The sequence below is a fragment of the Myotis yumanensis genome, unplaced genomic scaffold (assembly GCF_028538775.1).
Source record: "Myotis yumanensis isolate MYYU_CA2020_CCGP unplaced genomic scaffold, mMyoYum1.0.hap1 SCAF_9, whole genome shotgun sequence".
NCBI classification, from domain to species: Eukaryota; Metazoa; Chordata; class Mammalia; order Chiroptera; family Vespertilionidae; genus Myotis; species Myotis yumanensis.
The window spans coordinates 11,181,504-11,204,827 of NW_027223760.1; the positions used below are offsets into that span (position 1 = coordinate 11,181,504).

Consider the following 23,324-nt stretch of genomic DNA (forward strand, 5'->3'; position numbering starts at 1 on the left):
AGTACTTCACTTTTTAGTTGGGGATATGCCATAAAGAAATGCTTCAGCACCTATATCAATTTTCCTGAGGGAAACAAACATTAAAACATTATTTAATTTTCAGATGCTGGCCTAAAGCCAAATCCTATATAATAAAAGCCTAATATGCTAAGTGTCAGACCATTTGTTCGACTGTTTGACCAGTCACTATGATGCGCACTGACCACCAGGGGGCAGACGCTCTGACCAGTAAGTTAGCTTGCTGCTGGGGTCTGGCGGATTGGGACTGGGCGAGATGGGCCAGACTCGCCCTGGAGCCCTCCTGCGGTTCATCCCCAACCCCGATCGTGCACCCGTGGGGTCCCTCGGCCTGGCCTGCACCCTCTCACAATCCGGGACCCCTTGGTGGATGTTGGAGAGCTGGTTTCAGCACAATCCCCGCAGGCCAGGCCAAGGGACCCCACCGGTGCAGGAATCCGTGCACCAGGCCTCTAGTACATTTATAAACAGTTAAATCCTTTTGACAGGTCAATGCCTCTGAGTTACTGAAAATCAGACCAACTTATATCTTTCAAATATATATGCTTTGAAACTAGGAAAACAAGGAATATTTATTACTGGCCTGTGCAGTTAATTTGCTTATGCAATAACTTATTAACTTAAATAAGACATTGTGATTTCTTGAGCACCATCATTCTTTGAAAACAGTGACTGTGGGTGGGCTTAGCTAGGAAATATAAGGTGTGGAATTTTTATTTGTGGAATTCAAGAACATTATTCTTGTCTAACCATATATAGACTGTCCTCCCCAAAATGTATATATACACTTTGAATAATTAAAAAGGCAGGTTTATTTAAAAAATACATTTCATTTTCAAAACTGAGCTACCAGCTGTTAATGTGCGTATACATTGCGGGGGGGGGGGGGGGGCACAATAATTCTCATTGACTAATGAGGCCAGTCTAAAAAACATTTTTCTATGAGTAATAGAACTTTACACGGAACTGTAAGCACTTTGTTAAGTTATTCTCTGCTTTGGGACTTTAAGCCTTGGTGGTTTTTAATTCATGTGCTGTATAAAGATCTACAGTATCAAGCACATACTGCTTTTGAGTCCAACAAGAAAGAAGTGAGGCTGGTAGAGCTGATCTCATTTTTCAAAAGGCATTCAATTTTATGAACTAAGGAGACCAATCAGAAAACACATTTCTACTAAGTGAAGGTTGTGCCTCATAAAGATGTTGAATGCTGTTGAAGGGAGGGTTAGGATGAATAGGAGGTTAAAGCAATCTGGCTCTATAGTTCAGTTCAATGTTATCATTTTCTTCTCTATTGGTAATTCTTTTTTAAGAGTGATTTCTTTTGAATCCTGCCCAGTTCTCTTGGTTCAGATGCATTATTTATTATGTATATTAAATGGCATCACAGGACCTATTCTTGGAAGTCTTTATTAGGCCCTAAGTTTACTTGCCTATAAGGTCATGTTTACATCTTGGATGATGTCCATTCCTGTTTACTTTGGAGGCATTTCCTGCAGAGAGAACTTAGGAGTGCCTGCTTTGTCTGGGCGCCCCAGTGCTCCACAGCGCTAATCTTGAGTGGTGCAGGGCTGGGTGGGGCACGAGATAGAAACTCTGGATCCCTTTACCCTCTGAACTTCTCCCATATAAAATACAGGATGTCAGGGTAGGCTTGAATTTCAGATAGCAAATACATTCAGTTTGTTTGCTGATTCTGGCCACCCTATTATAGACCTTAGTCTCTTCATATGCAAAATGCGGATAATAATGCTACCTACCTCTTAGGCTTGCTCAAAACTTGGTGCATGTGTGTACATATTTTATTTTGGATAGCAATTTTTGTTAGGTAGCCTGTCCAAGGTCATGCTCAATTATTAGAACTAGTGTTCTCATTCCAGAACCCCAGCCTCCATAGCACCTCAGTCAAGATGATGTAAATAGCTAAGAACCCCTAACAAGTAGCCAATAGTAATGTAAACATTATATTAAAAATATAAATATCAACACAGTTGCCATATGTTAATTTTGTTGTTATTGTTAAACCTCACCAGAGGATATTTTTCCATTGATTTTTTAGAGTCAATTGAAGGGAGGGGGAGAGACAGGGAGAGAGAAACATTGATGTGAGAGGGACACATCAGTTGGTTACCTTCCACATGTGCCCTGACCAGGGCCAGGATCCATCCTGCAGTCGAGGTATGTGCCCTTGACCAGAATCGAACCCGGGACCCTTCAGGCCACAGGCTGATGCTCTATCTATTGAGCCAAACCAGCCAATATTTTATTTCATTTATTTATTTTTTTGCAAAGGTGGACATTCATTGAAGAACAAGTACAGACTCCCACGTGGGGAGGGGGAAGGAGTCCCCGCCAATATTTTATTAATAAACATTGGGAAGCTTACTATCCACATCAGTCCTTCTATGTTTATTTTATGGCTGAAAATAAAATTCAGGGAGGTAGACATATCTCACGGTTTTTCTAGTAAGTCTATTTTAAGTCATCAATTCAAACATATCACAGAAGATTTGAACTCTGGAACCTGTCACTGTTCTAAAGTGGACTCTAGAAAAGTTAGCAACGCATAAGCATGAAACCTAAGCATTTAATTTCTCCTGCATTGCTCAACGCCCGCTGAGTGCTTCACAGCGACATCGTTCAAGGCTCTCCAGATCTGGCTGAGACTCAGGTCTGCAGCCTCCGCTCCTAGTAATTCTCAGTCATGAGCTCCACCCTAAAGCCTCGTCATTCCTGCACTCCGATGTTCTTTCCGTCCCAGTGTGTTTCTTGGTCTTGTGGCCCCTCCATCCTGGAAAGCACTCTCCCTGTCTCCCCCATGGGAAGTCTTTATCTCCAGCTCAAACACCCAGTTTAGTGCTACAGCCTTTCTCTCCTCAGCTCACTGGCCCTTCGGCTGATTTCCCATTCCACACCTAGCGTGTTGCTTGCCTCCCAATTGTATTTCACGTGTCTCCTTGACTAAAGTTTAGTTTCTTATGGCCAGGGGCTTCTTTGTCTTGTTCTTTCCCACATATAACTTAGCGCCCCAAATAGCGTTTCCCAAAGTAATTCAATAACAAATTATCTGTTGGAACAAGTTCAGCCCAGCAGCACCGAGGAGCGGTGTTCTGAAACGTGCGGTGTCATTAGTTAAATTCTGTGAATCCACTAAAAAAGGCTAAGTGGCGATGAGCTGTTCACGGTCATTAGCAGTTACGTTTCTACATTTAAAACATTTTCCCTGTTGTTTTAAAAAAAAGATACATATTCATTTTAGAAAACTTGTAAAATAAAGACACACACAAAGGGGAAAAAATAACTCCAAGGGCGGTGGCTGCTGCTGCTGCTCCTTTGTTTAAAATACAGATATAGCGTGGTGTGTGTGTGTGTGTGTGTGTGTCTCAGAAATTATCAACAGAGACAACATGGAAAGGTAGATGAGGGCATATGGGTGAACACAACTGGATTTGAAACCCCCCCAAGCCCAGCACTTCATGATTGTGTGATTGTGTGACCCTGGTCAGTCCCTTCATCTCTCTAAGACCCAGTTTCTCATTTGAAAAATAGGAATACTAATACTGTTTTTTAAATTCCCATAGGGGTTTTTGAAAAGATAAAATTATAAAACATTTGACAGTATTTTGCACAGTAGCAAATAATATATGCCTGGATTATGCATTTATTTATTTGCTTATTTATTGATTGATTTTAGAGAGCAAGGAAAGAAGGGGGAGAGAAACATAGATTTGCTGTTCCACTTATTTATGCATTCACTGGTTGGTTCTTATATGTGCCCAGACTGGGATCTAACCCCCAACCTTGATATATCGGGACAATGCTCTAACCAACTGAACTACCCAGCCAGGACCTCTGTGCCTGTTTTTTTTTTTTTTTATTAGGATGTTAAACTAAACCAAAGATGAGTCTATGGATACCTGTAGTGATCAGACTGAATAGTTCAATCTGAACTAAGTAATAGTTCAAATTGAATCTGTGCCTATCTCTATTACCTAAGTTACAGATAACTTCACGAAAGGGAAAGGAACGAACTTTTATGGAGCACTTACTACGTACCAGGTTCTCTGCTCTTTGCCTTATGCCAGTCTTCCTGGAGCACCATATAATACACTTTTACACGTGACAGAACCTGAAATTCAGTGAGCGAATATCTGACGATATTTCCTGCTTGAGTAATTAAGCAGCACACTCCTATCAAAGACACCACCCTTTATCACTTATGCAGGCTAATGTGGGTCTCATTTCAAATCCCATGTACTATCTTTACCATAGTAAGAGATACCTTTTAGGGAAAGTATTTTTTTATGGAATTCCTCTTAATCTTATTATAGAAATGTCCAGTGATTAAAAGACAGAATTTTGCTGGATACATGATTTTGATATATATTCTCTCTTGAAAGGTAAAAGAAGTTGTGATTATTTCATATTAGGGAAAGAGTGGACTAATTTAAAAGCCATTTTCAACCCCCGAAAGGGAACAAATGGTGACTATTGATCAAGTCACTTGTGCTTGTAATTCACATCCCCTTATCCTAAAATGTAACTCAAAGGTTTTCATCACACGGCTTCTCTACCCCTAAAAAGAGCCACTGAGAGGAGCTGTGGGGTGTCTTTCTGGATAGAAAGTTTGTGTTGAACAAGGTAAATTTATCTTCTAGGACTCTTTGGAAGTAGAAAACAAGGCTCCATCAAGGATGAGTTTCAAGTAAACATAAAGGAAAGAAACACCATCACAAATTCTGCTGAAGCGGTGAGTAAAATGATACAGTCGCACCGCAGATCTAAAATGATATTACCATACAAAGACACATGAGGGTGCTCTAACCAGCTGTTATAATAAGTGAATTAAACTGCTCAAATATTAGGGGAAAATTAAGGTCTTTGTGAATGGCAGTGTTGAATCACGACTTATAGCATTGGCTAAACTGAATCATATTGGAATAGATGTGTTTTCTTTTAAATAAAGTGTATTGGTCCTCCCTACCGCCCTCCCCCCCCACCACAATTTTAAAAAGTATAAGATATTCATATTAGACAATTGGGGAAATACAGAAAAGCACAAAGAAGAAATAAAACGGAACTAATGTGTGGTCAGCCCTGGGTGGTGGGGTTTTCTAGAACCAGGCCTGTTGGAGGTTTAACTCAGGAGGCCTGTCTTCCACACAAGCCCAGCCTGTTCTCATTTTGATTCCACAGACCTTCTGCTTGTACGAAGGGGGAGTCGGGAGTGGGGGGTCTAACGACGGCAAGGAGAGAATTAGAGACGCATGTTTATCTCAATGCATTCACTCTCATTGAAGTTCATACTCACTGACATCATGCATCTCCTTGAAAAAGTCTGCCCACCCACCATTAATTAAAGCCACATTTTAAAAAGTCAGCGTGTGCACTTTTATTCCAATCAAAAGTAGCCTCCTCAGTTTTGCAGAGTAGGCAGGAGACTATCTGAGGCCTGACAGCTGTTCACCTCTGCACAGTGAGGCATCATGTGATTTACATTACAAGTCATGTTTCTTCAGGGCCTCCAAGATAATAGCTCAGAGCTGCTGTCCTAAAGACCTGAGGCATTCGATATCTAATGAACTCTTTAGCACAATGAATATTTATTTTGACGAGTCAACATGCTTTTGGATACAGTGTGTGAACATAGGCCTTTATCTGTAATCTGAGAGATCTGACGATATTTCCTGCTTGAGTAATTAAGCAGCACACTCCTATCAAAGACACCACCCTTTATCACTTATGCAGGCGGTATCAACGTCAAAACAAAGTCACTGTACATCGCCCTCTCTCCAAACTATTGCACAAACAGTCATTACCAACAGTCGTAGGATTGCACAACCATAGCCTATATTTTTTGGCAGTAGTCACTATAAATTAATAAATTCATGAACATAAGGAATGTTGACTTTTAAAGTTCAAGAAAGGTACTATTTGTAAACAGTTCAGGTCACACTCATCTTATTCCTTGTACTAAGCAAGAGTTCTTTCCTTTCAACTCCTGTTAAATGACATTTGGTCTCTCTGTGAGCGTAATAAGACAGTTTTCATCCAAACAGATCCGCATTTTTTAATTCTTTTTTATGTTAAAGACCACCCCCCTCCCCCAGACCTTTAATAAGACAGTTTTCATCCAAACAGATCCGCATTTTTTAATTCTTTTTTATGTTAAAGACCACCCCCCTCCCCCAGACCTTTCAATTGTATGCGGATCTTTCTTTATATATTAATATCAAGCACATTTTAATTTTATGTTGACAAATGACAAATTATGTTCATCTCTTCTCACTGGCAATCCGATTATTCTCGGATGGCCCTAACTATTTGTTTTTCATGCAATTAGAATGATACTAGCTTTATTCACAATGGCAAAAAATGGAAACAGGACAATGGAAGTCACTTGTGGTTGATTCCTGGGACGAGGCTGCAAGGGACTTTCTAGAATGCTGGAAATGTACATCTTATCTAATCACACAAGTGCGGTTGTATCTATGTGAAAATAAGTATTATAAATATATGAAAATAAATTTCTGAGCTATATACAAGATTAGTGTGCTTCCCACACTTTACATATTTTAGGCCTTGATTAATCTGACTAAATATTTCATTACCCCAGCCAGTGGATGCTTTTTACCAATGGCACAATGTTATGCTGGTCATGCCACCATGCCGAAAGACATGGCATAGCAATGGATTCAAACACTGTCCTTTTAATGCACTGGTTCTCAACCTTCCTAATGCTGCGACCCTTTAATACAGTTCCTCATGTTGTGGTGACCCCCAATTTCATTGTTACAAATTGAACATAATGAAAGCATAGTGATTAATCACAAAAACAATATGTAATTATATATGTGTTTTCCGATGGTCTTAGGCGACTCCTGTGAAAGGGTCGTTCAACCCCCAAAGGGGTCGCGACCCACAGGTTGAGAACCGCTGTTTTAATGGCTTCATCCTAGGCCAGAAAACCCCTTATCTAGCAGTTGCAAGCTGAGTTCTAGTCTTGAGTTTTCTACCGATTCTCCATGTGACCTTGAGCACCTGAGGGCCTATGTCCTCATCTAATAAAAGGAAGGTAGAGAGTCAATACTGGCCAGTGAAGTCACAGCTCAGGAGGTTCGTAAGGGTAGAAGATAAGGGATAGAGTACCGCTTTGGGCCATGTCCTCCCTCAGTCTACTTACTCCTCCGGTAGCAGAAATCCCAAGGGAAGTCTGGTTCTAAAAATAGCATCTCTGACTTCCAAAGAAGCCAGTCAAGTTGCTTTCATGGTGAGTTGCTTTCATGATATGTTTGAGAGAAGATGTTCTGGGTCTTGATATCCTTTAACTACAAGCACTCAAGGTCCCATTGGTATGTGGGATGAAGCACTAGCTAGCCTTACCCACAGATTATACCTTCTGTCAATGACACAGTATCCAGAGGGACTATAAAACACTTGACTCTACACAATGCCAAAAGCAATGGGTGGACTCCTTCAGCTCAGCTGTGGGAAGAAAGGTGGAGCATGGGTGAGGTATTTCAACCCAGTCTGTGGTATTCTTTTGTTTTTGTTTTTGTTAATCTTCACCCGAGAATATTTTTTCCATTGCTTTTAAAGCCAGTGAAAAAGGGAGGGAGGGAGAGTGGAGAGAGAGAGACATAGATTGGTTGTCTGGGGATTAAACCTATAACCCAGGTATTGCCCTTGACTGGGAATTGAACCTGAGACCCCTCGGTGCACAGGCTGGTGCTCTAACCACTGGGCACACTGGCCAGGGCCAGTCTGTGGTATTCTTTTTTAAAAAATATATTTTATTGATTTTTTACAGAGAGGAAGTGAGAGGGATAGAGAGTTAGAAACATCGATCAGCTGCCTCCTGCACACCTCCTATTGGGGATGTGCCCGCAACCAAGGTACATGCCCTTGACGGGAATCGAACTTGGGACCTTTCAGTCCCCAGGTCGATGCTCTATCCACTAAGCCAAACCGGTTAGGGCTGTGGTATTCTTTAGAATAAACAGCTTGGGGCTGGGGGACAGTGGGAATGCGTGACTGTGGCATTTTATCATCTCTAGGAAAGTGTAAGATCAGCTCAGCTTAAGAGACTTGTCAGGCCATGCAGCCCACACCGTGAGCAGCGCGCAGCCCTACCTTCCTGCCGGCCCTGTTGTTGTGCAGGTTCATCAGGGCTCTGGCGTCCTTGCCTTTCCGCTCCTTGGCATCCACAAACGCACGGGCAAACTTGATCCCATAGTCAATGTTATCACTGCAGCCGCCCCAGTCGAAGGTGCCCCTGGTGTCCTTGGAACTGCCCTTCTTCTTTGGATCACAGGAACAGGATTTTAATTCTCCTTGGCTACAGGCCCTGGTGATGGCAAATACAACTCCAGCTGAGGAGATGGCGTAAACAAAGGCAGATTCCCGACTACCTGAAACAAAAATGCGTTTCTTAAAAGCGGCCTGGAGTTGCTAGTTTTGAATGATGTTCAGATGAGGGCTGGTTAGTCTTTGCTCTACCTCGGACAGACTGCAACACTAGGCAAAAGGGGACTGATCATCTTGAAGGATTCTTTTCTAGAGCCAAGCCTCGCTCCTTAAAAGGAATCATCACCATCGAATATAAGCTGTTATTAATTTATTTTTTTAAAATATATTTTATTGATTTTTTACAGAGAGGAAGGGAAAAGGATAGAGAGTTAGAAACATCAATGAGAGAGAAACATCGATCAGCTGCCTCCTGCACACTCCCTACTGGGGATGTGCGCACAACCAAGGTACATGCCCTTGGCCGGAATCGAACCCGGGACCCTTGAGTCCGCAGGCCGACGCTCTATCCACTGAGCCAAACCAGCTAGGGCAGCTGTTATTAATTTAGATGCCTACATGACAACTGTCCTTAAGGTAAACAGAGCAGAAAAGAAAGTACAGTGAAAGCCTGCCTTGCCCAGCTCCCGAATTCACGTCACATCAGTCTCATACACGTGCTTGCTTAACCCAGAACCCTCCATGTTCGAGATGAAAGGAGAGGAACATTTTTGTTTTTTCATCTGTACATACAGTACGAATTCTACAGTTCTTTCATTACATAATAGATCTTGGCTATTCCATGATACTCCATGAATAAAACCTTGAAATAAAAACAACACACCTGCCAAGCCTCTAGGCATTTCTGAGGGCACTTGTATACATTTAATATTTCAGACTGAAATTCCGAATTAAAAAAAAAAATCTAGGGGCCGAGGTGGGAAGAGAATTCTAGGCAGTGACCAGCCCCCAGCGCTAACACTGGAGAGCGCTGGTGTGGCATCGATTTTCACTAGTAATTGGGAGGTTGTTGAAGGCAATATGCAATATCCTAGTTACAGACTACGTCTAACTATGACGGTGAATTTACTTTCTTCTGGAACACCTGCACTAGTCACTGGTATTGGGTAAAAGACAGTGGAAAGCTTTCCTTTGGTTTTTCTGGAAGGAAACAAATTTACCGCCTATAATTACACTGGGGCAAGGACCCTTTGGGGTGATTTCTTAGAATTGTTCTTTATTAGCACACAGGCTACTTTCACTTGCAGGCTGAAAGGTACATATTTCAGTGCAATAACTACATTAAATTATTTTAATAATCTGTAGTAACTCATGACACAGTGTTGTGGTACAGTGACAGATATAAGGCTCTTTAGGGTCTGTGTACACCTCATTTTTCAAGCGGAGCTGTATTTCATTGTTATTAGCACGCCTTTTTATTAATGGTTGCTGCAGCAAATATATTAACAATCAAAATACAGGCTGAACCGCCTCCTGCCAATGCAAGGCAGAAAACAGAGCCATTTGGCGATCCAGTATGTCAAGACGAGTGTGACTTTTTGAACCACACAGCTGGGAGAACAAACCACCTTTCCGCATCAGAGCCCTGCTTGGTTCTGTCTGTCATTCGGCGCTAAAATTTATTGTGTACATTATATAATGCCCTTTGCAATCTTTACTCTGCTAGTCTCATTATTAAAAACCAGGAAAACGTATCTACACCATATTAAATGGCACTTACCTCAGCCCTCCAAAAATATCTGCCCCCAAACCTCTAGCCATCATAAAAAGAAATCAGTCATGCTCTGTAGTTAGGTAAAATCAATTATATGAATATTTGCTATAGGTAGCAGGTGGTGGTCTCAAGAGGAAAATGTGATGGTCACGAGGGCTGTTTCAGAGTCCCAGGTTATAAGGATTACAGATTTTCTAAGTGGAATTGAGTTGTTTTATAAAAGATGGTGACTAACTGAAGCTAATGTGGTTTACTCTCAGGTTGTGGCTCTCAGATAAATGAGATTTTTATTATACCCATTTTACAGTTTAGGAAAACGACTTGTCATTAGTTACCCCACTGAGCTGCTAAAGCCTGGTTTTGGATTGGAGTTCAGTGTCCACAGTTAGAGATATCACATAGAGGGGAAATTCCCAAGTGCTTAAGGTACTTAGCACTACTCTTATTTTGTTTTTACTGAGAACGAAGAGAAATTTTATGAGGTGGTCTTTTAGGGGGAAAATATGGACGGTCTCAGTGATAGAATGCCAGTGGCCAGACAGTAATTTGAAAGCTGTAGAGAAATAAATTGTCTAGGCAAAGCGGTCATCCTGGCTTAAGGTACAATTGCATCGACCTGTTGGCTGAAAGAAAAAAATCACTTAAAATCTGCTGCCTTTCAGAAATAATTTCTAAAGCAAAAATACCTTTCACAATATTTGTCACTTATTATTCAAGCACATTACTAAATAGGGAGATGTTTATTTATTTAACTAAAAATGTAGCATGGGGACTGGTTTTGCATTTTACCTCCAGATGTTTTGGCATCATGTTAGATGTAGCCTTAAGATGTTTCCAGTTAAGTGTCTTAGATGAATCACTAAAATGCTATGTGTGAAATAGTAGCACATTTCAAGAGTTGGCTTTCTAACGAAACAAATTTTGACCTTGGGGCTCTTCTTAGAAAAACGGATTCTTTTTAAAGCCATCATAATATGAAATAAAATCCAAATCTAAATAGTGATAGTTAGACTTCCTGATGTGTTACTATTCGTTTCTCTAATTTTGGGGTTGAGATAAGTCAGACGATGCCTATCCTAAGTGCACAAGCATAGTTTTTGTTTGCAGTTAGGGATTGTTACCTGGTAGAGCAGAACACTAGAAGCTAGGCTTGTTGGAAAGTTATGGGTTCAACTCTTTGGAAATGCTTGCTTTTTAAAATTTTTTAATTTTAATTTTTACATTTACAAGGATGAGACCTAATGACCTTTTCGAGGTTCATTCAAGAACTCTAGAGGTATATTTTTGCAGGGATATATGGGTTTAAGTTTCTCAGCCTGTGACTAGCGATAGTTTGTTGAGTGAGTGAAATGCAAAGGTTACAAAAAAATGGGTGTCTTACTCTAAGCTGGCTGAAGCAAAAGAGGCAAATGTTCTCCATCTCTCTATGACCCTGGGATGTGTTAGTAACTTTTATGTTCTTTCTATAAATGGCATCGCCCTTTGCCTTCCTAGTCATCTATAAGGACACATTTAGGTTTCCAAAGGAAGTTCTTCACAATTCTAAGATGTGAATTTCCCTCCAAGCAATTAATTATAAAAATTTTTGGAAGGCTTTACTGGAATTTCATGATGATTTCCAGGATAAACTACCTTAGGCCAAATTCAGCCCTCCCAGAATCAATGCAAAATCATCACTGACAGTCACAGGAGTTTACATAAATGTCCAGGAAGAAATCTGGCCTTCTATGAAGAATGGAAAGAAATTGTGTAGCCTGGGTGTTTTAAGTTTTGAGTACTTTGGCAAAGCATTCAAGCTTCATCTGAAAGAACTCTGAAGGAAATACAAGTTAGAATCTCATTTACTTGAGGCCTTAGACTAAGTCAAACTAGTTCCAACCTCTTCCTTCTCAGCACTCCACCGCTCTGAAGAAACAAACACTGTTAAGATTAAGTTAAAGTATTTTATGAATGAACTCCCAGCTTTGGCAGGCCTTGAGGATTAGTGGTCAAAATTAGGTCCTTTGATTTGTGATCTAAAGATTTTCTTCAATATAGAGACATCTTAACAGATTTTCATAGACAGGATTTAGAGGCAATCATTTTTATAAATGAGAAGGACATTTAATTTGAAATCATTGGGAAATGGTTGTGAGCACTTTGAAAAGGAAAAACCCTGATGTATCTTAAACACCGAGAGCCTTGCATAACTTGTCCAAAGGTATCTTGTGCTAATAAATATTTGCAAACTTTCTTTGACAAGTTCCGGCACTTTAATTGATTCACTAGTGAGCTAATCTAGGTGAAGTCTGAAAATTCCATGTTGCTGAAATTTACTATTAGCCTTTCAAAAATGTGCGATGTCATATCAAAACTCCAAGAGGAATGCAGAAGAATATAGTTCTTAAGCTAGAGAATAAAATTGCAGAATATGGCCATAAATTTCCTTGAGGGATACACTGAGAGTGAGTGCACTACGCCCTGGGGGGATTTCAGAGACATTCAGTTATGCATTTGGCCTCATAAAACCCCGGGGCTGTGATGATTACAAGATAGAAACACCCTCTGTTAAGCATTACCAAGTGTACAGCCTGGATGATTTCCTTAGGAATGGGGGGTGGGGTGGGCAAAAACAAGTGTAAAGTTTCCTGTTTCTGGGGTTCACACAAAACTTTTGTGTTTTCAGTCAGATTTCCCAGTAGCAAATGGACTGTGCTATTTCTTGGAAAATGCTTATAACACCAGGTTAAGGAACAATTTTTTTAAAAAAATAAAATGTGATTTTCAGTTAATTTTCTCTTTATACCAGCTCGTGAACTACTTTCCACATTCAGGATGTTAAAAAGTTTTTTATGCAATTATATAATGTTGTGGGTTTAAAAAAATTTTTTTATTTATTTCAAAGAGGCAGGGAGAGGGAGTGAGAGAAATATCATTGATGAGAGAGAAGAATTGATCAATGGCCTCATGCACACCTAACACTGGGGGATCGAGCCCGCAACCCGGGCATGTGCCCTAGCCAGGAATCAAACCTTGATCTTCTGGTTCATAGGTCGATACTCAACCACTGAACCACGCCCGCCAGGCAAGTATATGAAGTTTAATGCTCCTGACTGAAAAAACACGCACACACAAAACAAAAACAACCCAACTATGTAATCATGGTTCACACTCCTACCCTCCATAAATACCCTTCTGCCTCAAGTGTACCTGGGAAATAATAGGCATTCACTACAAGCTCATCCATTCTTCACTCAACTATTCAATGAATGAATGATGTCTGCAACACACAAAGCATCAAGTGAGATGCAGAGAAGACAGGCTAGTCTGACCTTATAGAATTTACAGTCTACTGGGAAAATAAAAGTTTAATTTAGATATAGGGTGACCCAACACTGAATAGCTGAATGGGAGGTCAAAGGTGGTGAGCAGAGATTTGTCTCTGCTTTTTAATTACATTTATACATTATTGTAATAATAGCCATTTATGGCCAATAAAAGATTTGAGCACTCCATCCTCATCTTCTGCTCAAATCCTCTGGAAGGTGCAAGTAAAGAAGTCAAGAAAGCCCTGCGGGCCCTAACTGGTTTGGCTCAGTGGATAGAGCGTCCGCCTGCGGACTGAAGGGTTCCAGGTTCGATTCCGGTCAAGGGCATATACCTTGGTTGCGGGCACATCCCCAGAAGTGGGTGTGCAGGAGGCAGCTGATTGATGTTTATCATCAATGTTTCTAACTCTCTATCCCTCTCCCTTCCTCTCTGCAAAAAAATCAATAAAATATATTTTTTTTAAAAAAGAAAGAAAAGAAAGAAAGCCCTGTGGCTGCTGCCTCCTTTCTCCTAGAGACAAAATCTGAACCTGGAGGAACAGGAAGGGATGTGACATGACATGGATATGATACTGTGGCAATAATCTGGTTATTATTAACAGGAAAGGAGTAAAGGGAAGACTAGATGATATAGGCATGCCATTTGTACAGCTTTGCTAATTTAACACTTTCCAAGTCTGCTCCCCACTGACTGGACAACAGACGCATGCCCAGTATGGTCCCAGTGTCGTGGAAAGTGCCTACCTGTGTGCCAGTCACACCTGGGAACAAATTAGCAGCCAGAATAGGTGTGGCCACTGCAAGGGCTGGAAACCTGAATATTTAAACGTCTGAACAAAGGAGGAAGCTCTCTTGGTTTTTACTCTCTTGGCTCTTACGGACGGGGCTCCTGGCTCTCCTGCTGCAGGGGCTCCGCTGTGCCCACGTGGCCCATGGCCATGTGGGACCCACACAATGGACTGATGGACTTGCATTAGCCTGAATGCTGAGCTGGGCCCAGCCGCAACATGGAACGGAGCTCTGGACCCCCAGCTGCCCCTCTTTCAGGGCTGGGTTAAGGGACATGGGACATTGAAACCCGAGGGATGTAACTCCATGCAAACAGTCTTTTTCTACATCTCATTCTCCCAGGCAGGCTTCTGAAAATTCTTATTTCAGTGGCACCCCAAGAACCTCACGCTCACTCGTGTCTGAGAAATCTGGTCCACTAATTCCTCCAGCAACAGATAGAGCAAAGAGGTATAAGACGTCAGCCTGGGGTCTACATTCTAATCTAGGACTAGCCTCCCACACAACTTTAGGCAAGGTCCTTGATTTCTTAAGTCCTCATCTGTAAAACAGGGCCAATGCCCCCAACAGAACAAGCTTCCAACTGAATAAAATGCACGGAAAAGATGAGCAGGGACTTCAAAGACCAAATAAAGGTGGGCGTGTGTGAGGGGAGCGCCCGAGGAGGGGCCTGGAGGCAGGAGACTTACTTCGGAGCAGGACCCTGCCGAAGAGGCTGTGGTCCCTGTCCAGGGTGTTGCAGTTCCAGCGGTGCTGGCGGAATTGGTGCTGGCACTCCGTTGTCCACTCTGCCACGCCCAGGCCAATGGCACGCATCACGTCCGGGTGTCGGTGGCACAGCTGCCGCTGGCGGCTCACCAGGCCTGGCACATTGTCACACATCACCCTGGAGGCGCCGCCTGTAGCTCTCATGTACCTGGGAAGGGCCAACACAGAGGTGAGAACATTGACATTGAGGCCCAAAGCCACAATGTTTCCTGGGAGACTGAGTTCAAAGGGCTGTTCCAAAGATGAATTCCTTATCCTTTTAGGGATATTGCAAAGCAAAGGTTATTTAATTTTAGTTCCATGGAGAAGCAGCACAGCAGGCATGAGAAGAAACCTGGTAGAAGCCATCCCAAAGTGGAGCGATGGCTGGTCTTGGACATGAATCCAGGGCCAGCAGATGACGCTCTGGGCGGTCAGGGAACAGAGTGAGCAGGGAGGGGCAACATCTTTTGGGAAGAGCTTTCAAAGACTGTTCCCAAGAAGGCTCTGATCTCAATGATGAAATGTGTCTGGACTTGGCGTTGGGGGAAGCCGACCTTTAAAGCTTCTCGCTCACATTTATTTGACCCGAATGTTTAAGTATGTTAAGAAACTGTCTGTATCTGTCTAATCGACACCTGCTGGTATCTGATGTTGCACTCTCCTCACAGACATGCCGTTCTTTCGAATCCTTTAAATATTTCCATTTTCCAGCTCTTCTTGGCCTTTACAGAGAGCCTTTGGAAATAGTTCTTTCTATTGTTATTAAGGACACTAAATGTTTGGAAGAATCAAACAGTATTATAGCTCCATAAAGTACTTTTGAAAAGAAACTTTAACAAAAAAAATTACATCATCATCTCTGCCCAGATGTTCTCTATTAGTTGTGAAATGTTTAGAAAAGGTACCTTTTATATAACCAAAGCTGCCATAGGTGTCTTTTGAAGCCATCAAACAAGGAGAATGTCTTTTCTTGCATTTTCACTACTTTATATGATCCTAAAATCGTTAGAGCTGTGATTTCCAGAAAAGCATATTTAAGTGACAGCTGAGAGACAAAGTGACAAAAAGACTGGGCAATAAATGTTTAACCACGGAAACAGAAATATCATTTTATTGAAAAAAATGGTCATTCTGATAAATCGATCTTTGATCCCGTGTCAGCAATGTCAAGGCTAACCGCCTTCCCATCCAAAGTGGCTGAAGGGGGACTTGGACCCCCTCCCCATCAGGCTCTGCCATGCTCCTCGGAGGGCTCCAGCGTCTCCGGAGTTCCCTGCCCTCGTCTTTTTGGCCTTCAGCCGAGATTCCTTACGTTAGATAAAGACCAGGTAGCAGGTCTTTCTGAATCAGTATTTTAGTGTCTGTTGGGAAGTCCTAGGTGCAAGGACGCCAAAGAGCTCCCAATTCCCTCCTTTCCAGATCATTAGGTAGGACGATGTACAAGAGTTTCTGGGTGGGCAGAAAAGCTCCCTTTGTGAGGTGGCTAAGACCTGTCAGGGTCATGGTGCAAAATAAATACATAAGTCGCCGATCCGCGTGCAAAGGACAGCAGCAGGGTTCCTCCGGGAGCCCCCCACCTCCCACCCGCAGCCCCGCGCTCCCGGGGAGGCGGCAGTCTCTACCTGGAGGCAGCAGCACAGCCTGCTTCCCACCCACGGGGAGAAGCACTAGGAATGTGGAAGGACGGGAAATGGTTCGAAATCACATGCTCTGGGCTCCACAGCTCCTGACTGCCTGCCTGAATGGCCCCTAGGTTTGTCTAGAGTTTTTTTTTTTGGGGGGGGGGGGAGTGTGGCAGGGGGACAATTGTAGTTTTCAGAGTCAACACACACACACACATACATATATATATACACACACACACATACACACACACACATACATATATATATACACACACACACATACACACACACACACACACACACACACACACACACGTCTAATGGGATAAGAAACTGGCTGATTTTGCTGTTTATCAGCTGGATCCAAATAACCCAAATATCAGAATCAGAGCTCCCATTTGAGGGGGAATGTGGGTGGGTTTTTTTTCTTTCTTCTTTTTTTAAAATTTAATTTAATTTAATTTTTTTAGTTGTCAAAGTTGGGATGGTCTTCAGAGGAAAAGCGAAGGGACTCGGGATAAGGGCACTGGGAGAGGGCAGCAGCCAGGGCTGCGCCTGGAACCCGCGGAGAACCGCTGCGGGCAAGGGTTCCCGTGGCCAGTGCAGTCCCCGTTCCCACACGGAAAACCCGCCTCCCTCCCGGGCCGGGCTGCGTGGACTTACCACCATGAAGAGCTGACCTCAGGCCTGAGCCAGGTCAAGAGCAGAGGGAGCCAGAGCCAGATTCCACCGAGAGGGCCGTTCATATTAACCCCCTTGCGTCCGCATCAGGTCAGACTCCGTGTGCGGGCGCCATGCGTGCCCCGAGCAGAGGCGCTCAGCCCCGGGAGCGCCCGGTCACCGCCGCCAGCGCCGCGCCGCGCCCCCGCCCCCCGCTCGGTCTGCAGCGAGTGGCGAGACTCGCTGATAAAGTTTCCGAGGACGAGCCGGGCGAGCGATGAAGGCCAACCTGGCCGCCTCGCCCACAGCCCAATTCCCCAGGCGCCGCGAGCGCAGCGGCAGAGAGCTCTGCGCGCCTCCCGCGCCCAGTGCGCTCGCTCCCCGCCCGCCCCGGCGAAGCCGAAGCCGAGGGAGGGGGCGCTGCGCTGCGCTGGCGCCGGCGGGGAGGGGCGCGGGGTTTATCCAACAGACGATGAAATGATGGCAAGAGATGTCTGTGGGCGAGATGAGGCGGGGCAGGAGGAGCACCTCCGTGTGGCCTCGAGCGCCGCGGAGGCAGGTAGCTCTCGGGAAGCTCCCAGCCAAAGCGCATCCGTGGGCTCCCGCCGCACGCGCGTCCAGGGCAGGCGAGGCCCCCTCCTGCAGATCCGAGTTCCGGAGCGTGCGACGTGGGGAGTCGAGGGAGGGGACGCGGAGATAACTGTGTGCAGAGCGCAGGAACCGGAGACGGTTTTCAACTCCTTGCTTTCCCTCCACTTTGAAATGTGGGGTCTTTGCAGGGCAGGGATGGGGAGGGAGGGGCCGGGCCTCGGGGAGATGGAGGCGTGTGGCCTTGATTGCTGGCGCTGGGCTTATATGCGGAGCTCGCAGGGAGGGGGGCCGCGAAGGTCCGTGACCCTCCCGACCTCACCGAGGCGTCGTCGGCCAACATGTCCGGGGAAGATGCGGTTTTGACGCACACCCAGCTCTTCCAGGCGCCGCGGGAGCACACAGATCCAGGGGGAGGGACCGGGCAGCGAAGACCCCCCGGGTCGTGCCGCCCTCCGCCCTGGCGCTCAGCCCTGGAGTTTGCAGCGGGGAGGGGACCTGCTCTGTCCTGGATGTGCGTCCCCGCCGAGCCCAGAGAGAGGCACGGGCTGCGGGTGGAGCATCTTGAGCAGCAATTGGCTCGCAGCCCCGCCGTTTATCACCGGAAAGGAAGACCAGGAACTCGGGCGTCGGTGAACTGTTCCAAAGCTCTTTTCCTGGGGCGGGAGCCCGCCGCCCGCGGGGCGTGTGCCCTGGGGAACCCGGAGTTTGGGGAGGGGGGAGCTTGGGGGGAGCGCCACATGGTTCGCCAGGCGTGGAGGGGTGACCCTCCGGCTGGAAAGAGCCGGCTCTTCCCCGCACCGCCCAGCCCTCGGCCAGAGCGGCAGTTCCTCCGGGAGGGAGAGCGGTGAGCGGCTGGAAGGAGCGCAGCTCGGAAACGCCAAAAACCTGAAAGATGCTGTCATCGCCACCCCGTTCCCCCCGCCGGGCCCTGGCAGGTCCGGCCCCTCCCAGGCTGACCCAGATACATCCCGGTTTGGGTCCGGAAAGGGAGGGGAGGGAAACCAGCCCCGCGCCACCCACGACTCGGGAAGAGCAGGGCTCGGAGCCAGGCCGCGCCGCGGTATCGCGGGCCATGACCCTGGGAAGTTCGGGTCGGGCTGCGCAGGTCGCGAGGGAGGGGCCGTGCGCTTCTTCTCCCAGCGCGTGGGAGGGGACGGAGGGGACGCGGTGTGCAAGGCACCCAACAGCAACCAATATCGGCATTTACCTCCATGCCCATGTTCACAAGGATCTCTCCTGGATGCAGCAGAAGAATAAGCTACAATTTCATTCCACCCACCTTTGCCCGCAGTCTCTCACAGGGAAATCCAGGCACTTGGGACACATGTAGAAGAGGTGGGTGGCCCCAGAGGAACCATGAGACGCCAACATACCGCTTCTCAGTGAACAGTGCAGGGGTGCGGGTGTGGATGTTGGAAAATGTAGGCAGGTGTGTTTCGCTCATGGACAAGGAGACCTGAAGCCACCTAAAAAGCTCCTCAACCCGCCTCAGCATATGGTGTCCTCGCAGCTAAGGGGAGTTGGACACGTGGAGTGTGACCATCAGCTGGGAGGCCCTGTCTCTCCGCCCAGGGAAGTTGTCCATTGGCCAGGAGATCTGCCCTTCAGTTGCTAGTGAGGCCAATGGAATGACCTAAACCTGAACCAGACCTCCTGAAAGAAGAATGGCCCATTCCCCCAAACCAATGAAATCCAGCCCAAAGGCCTTCATCCTGGGGCAGGAGGAGAAGTAACACAGGGCTTGAAGGGAGGAAGTAAGGCTTGGTGAAAGGCAAAAGGCTTAACATTTCAGTTAATGAGAAGCTAAATCCAGATGTGAGAAACGGCCCACACAAACACCCCTTCCTGACCTGTCCAGAGGCAGTCCCCACCAGACCTGTGATTCCATTTCCCTCCCATTCTCCACCCCTTTTCACCTACAACCCATTATTAGCTCCATACAACTTCCTTGCCTGCCCAACAGGCCTGACTTTACACTCTCATCTGTACCTGTTCTCTTGATGGACCGTTCACTTGAAAGATAGGGTGTTTACTATTAGAAGAAGTTTGGAAATGCTCACGAAAATTAGGAGGAAAGAGGGTGATTGCAAACTTCAGTTCTCTTGCAATAAGAACTGCCATCCCAAAGAAGAGCTAATAAATAATGAAGTAAATTGCACATGACTTCAGCCTTGCTATAGCAGATGATGAGGTAAGGAAAGACAGGGTTAAGAGTGCCTTTAGATCTATGAATTGAATGTCTGATTTTTTTTTTTGTTTCTTCACTGAGAAATATCAGAATTGACTGTGAAACTCCATTACAGTATACAGAACCCAATTCTTTTTCTGACGAATAATGTTAGTTTGCTTGTAACTTCAGTATAGCATTGTAGCCAAATGAGTCAGTCTATTTTCTTAGTTAGATCCATTGTTTGTCTAATCTCCCAGGGCGGAGAGAGAGAACTAATTTACTACCAAACCATCTCCACCCTTTAAAAATGGAGAGTCACTTCTAAAACCAAATAGCCTTTCAGTCTGAACTTAAGGCAGTGTCTCCTAATTTAGGTACTCCCCAACCAATGATTCAAAGTTCAAGTACCTCCAACCTAGCTTCAGTGAACTTTGTGTATTAACAGGACAGGTCAAAGATGGGAAAGAAAGAAATATGTACCTTTTGTACTTTCATCTAAGAGTATCAGATACATAATAATATAGGTTAAGTTTGAAATTTGAAGTTTGTCTGCAATGCTCTTAAAACATTATTCCCCCTGGTTTGGCTCAGTGAATAGAGCGTCGGTCTTCGGACTGAAGGGTCCCGGGTATGGTTCTGATCAAGGCCAAGTACCTCATACCTCGGTTGCAGGCTGAATCCCGGGCTCTGGTCAGGCATGTGCAGGAGGCAACCAATCAATGTGTGTCTCTCACATGGATGTTTCTCTCTCTATCTCTACCCCTCCCTTCCACCCTGTCTCTCAAAATCAATGGAAAAATATCCGTGGGTGAGGATTAACAAAAAAACAAAAACATTGCTCCCTTTCCCCTTCAGTCACTACTGAAATTTAATTAAGCACTCTCACCTATTCTTTGTCAGAAATTGCTTTTAGGAAAAGTCCTATTATCAGTGATTTAAATCTCAATGTGCATTTAAATTAATGTGCACCAAAAAGTTACTTCTAGCATGATTTATTCCCCTAGTAAAATAACCTCTAAGACTGGACAAAACTAGAGGAGGCAGATTTTTTCAGGGATCGGTAGGAAACACAGCTGTGATCCTCGAGAGAAGGGAACCACATGAAGTGTGTTCCACAACTTTCTCATAATTGTCCTGGCTTTTCTGCGGAAGCGTACTTTTCCTGGGCTGCAAGAAGCGGAATCCAAGCACAGCAACAGACTTAGTTAAGGAGGACGAGATTAGAGTTTTGCACTGTTGAAGTGGCTGAAGTTAGCAGGGTAGCATACCTGAAAATAGGTAGCTGTGAAAAGGGAAGTTCCACAAGTCTACCTGGAGATTTGCCACGGACAAAAGCTGGACTGAATCCTATATAATAAAGAGCTAATATGCTAATTAGACCAAACAGCAGAACGACCTTCCGGATGAAGCTCGGGCTGCGAGGGGCTGTGAGGGCCAGCCGGGGCTGCGAGGGCCGAGCTCCTTGCATGAATTTTGTGCATCAGGCCTCTAGTATAGCTATAACAAGACTCCACAAGGTCTAGCACAGATTGCCTGCTGCATGGCAGGCAGTGTTGAGAGATGTTGGAGTTCCAGCTTAGCAGGGTCGAGAGGCCCCATTGTGCACTTCAGACATTCAACTGAGATGCTAGAAAGGCCATCCCTCTAAAGTAAGGGTCATGACTTTGCATAAAAACAGACAGGCCAAGAATAAAAACCAACGTCCATTAAGTTAAGATGGCCTTGTATCATTTATAATCTCAAGCACACAATAAAAAATTAATAGGCAGATGAAAAACCTGAAAAATGTGACCCATACTCAAGAGCAAGCAGTCAAAAGAAACTGACTCTGAGATGACCCAGATGTAGGAACTGTCAGGGAAGCAATTTTAAAGTAGCTCTTATATACTGAACATATAACTATGTTCAGGTACTTCAAGGAAAATATAGTCACAGTGAACAAATACATGGAGAGTCTCAATAGGGAAATAGAAGCCATAAGAAACAAAGACAAGGAGAAAATATTAAAGCTGCACAAAAAGACACAAGCAGAAACTACTGAAATCAGACGACAGTAGAATAACATCTTTCAAATGGGGATGCTGCGGAACTGGAATTCTATAATTGTTGTAAAGCTCCTTCAAAAATGAAGAAAAAATAAAGATGCCTTCAAACAAAAGCTAAGAAAATAAATATTAAGTCAGTTCTTTAGGCTGAAAGAAAATTATACCAAATGGTCTTATGGAATCACCGGAAGGAGTGAGCACCGGGGAGGGTAAATTTGAAGGAAAATGTAAAATAATATTGACTGTTAAAACAATGGTTGTTATAGCTTGTGAGGTTTAAATCCTATAGGAGGAAAACATATGGCATCACTAGTACAAAAACAGGAGGGGACTCTGCCTCCAGATGGGATGGATGAAGTACACTATACCCTGTCTCTCCCTCTGAATGTGCCCATGCAACTTGGAAGGAATGCACGGAGAAGCTATGTGAGGACTCTGAAAAGTAAATGGTAGCAGGCAGTTTGAGGAAGACCAAGAAATTAAGTACTACTAAATGATGATGAGTTTCTTATTTGTGTATCTCCTCTGATATTCTGAAACCTAGGCCCAAGGCAGCCAAATTCTCAAAGTGGGAACCTTAATATACCGGCAGACCAGCAGGAGAAGTCTCCAGAGAAGCCAACGAGTTTTTATTCAAGGAGCACAAAAGGCACCCCTCACATCCTCAGGGTGGAAGAAATCCCCTTCCTTCTGCCCCCTCCATTTATCTCAGACTTCAGGCCCCTGGGAATTCCTGTGTAGATGTTGGCAGTAGTAACCGTGGCAGCAGTGAGAGCCCACCTGTGCCTAAAACTTCAAAAGATGGGAAAATTCCTCTCTAAACAGAGGAACTGAGGTCCCAAGAAGGTGGAACAAAATTACTTACTTTATCTCTTTTTCTCTGCTTCTATGTGCTCCAGACATGGGTGCAGTCACAGAAAGTGTATGGCAGAGTGAGATGACTAAAGCCACAGGGTCCGGCCAGAGGACCAAAAAAGGGGAGTCCTTGAGAACCAGAAAGTCTTTGGGAAGCAGTGAAAAATCCAGAGCTGGGGAAAGTAATTTCATAAAGTTACATGTGAACTGCTGTTCAAACCCCTGTGTACATGTCGATCATACTAAGGACTTTGAAGACAGAACTATAGGATAAACCACCTCCCAGGTCCCAGACACGTGTGAGGCAGGCATGAAGACCATTGCAAAGGCTATGAAAATGGAAAAAAACATCAGAACAAGGACCCACAGAAAGCTGGTCAGAATTTTTGGCCTGACAGGGTTAATTATATGCTAAAATAAGAATAGCAACATTCTCCCTAGGATTGAAACAAAACCCAGAGTCTCTTAACATTCTATTCAAAATGTCCAGGA

At 44.6% G+C, this 23,324-nt stretch overlaps 1 protein-coding gene across 1 annotated transcript in view; it reads right to left on the reverse strand.

Moving 5' to 3' along the window:
* The window catches only part of WNT2 (Wnt family member 2), a 58,658-nt gene extending 41,401 nt beyond the window's left edge, over positions 1 to 17,257 (reverse strand). Inside the window, exons 1-3 of the mRNA XM_070423773.1 lie at positions 17,175 to 17,257; positions 14,826 to 15,052; positions 8,152 to 8,429 (exon numbers count right to left, since the gene is read on the reverse strand). Of these exons, the coding sequence (XP_070279874.1) occupies positions 8,152 to 8,429; positions 14,826 to 15,052; positions 17,175 to 17,257 (588 nt within the window). The remainder of the gene's footprint in view (positions 1 to 8,151; positions 8,430 to 14,825; positions 15,053 to 17,174) is intronic.
* Between the last annotated feature and the right edge of the window lie 6,067 nt (positions 17,258 to 23,324).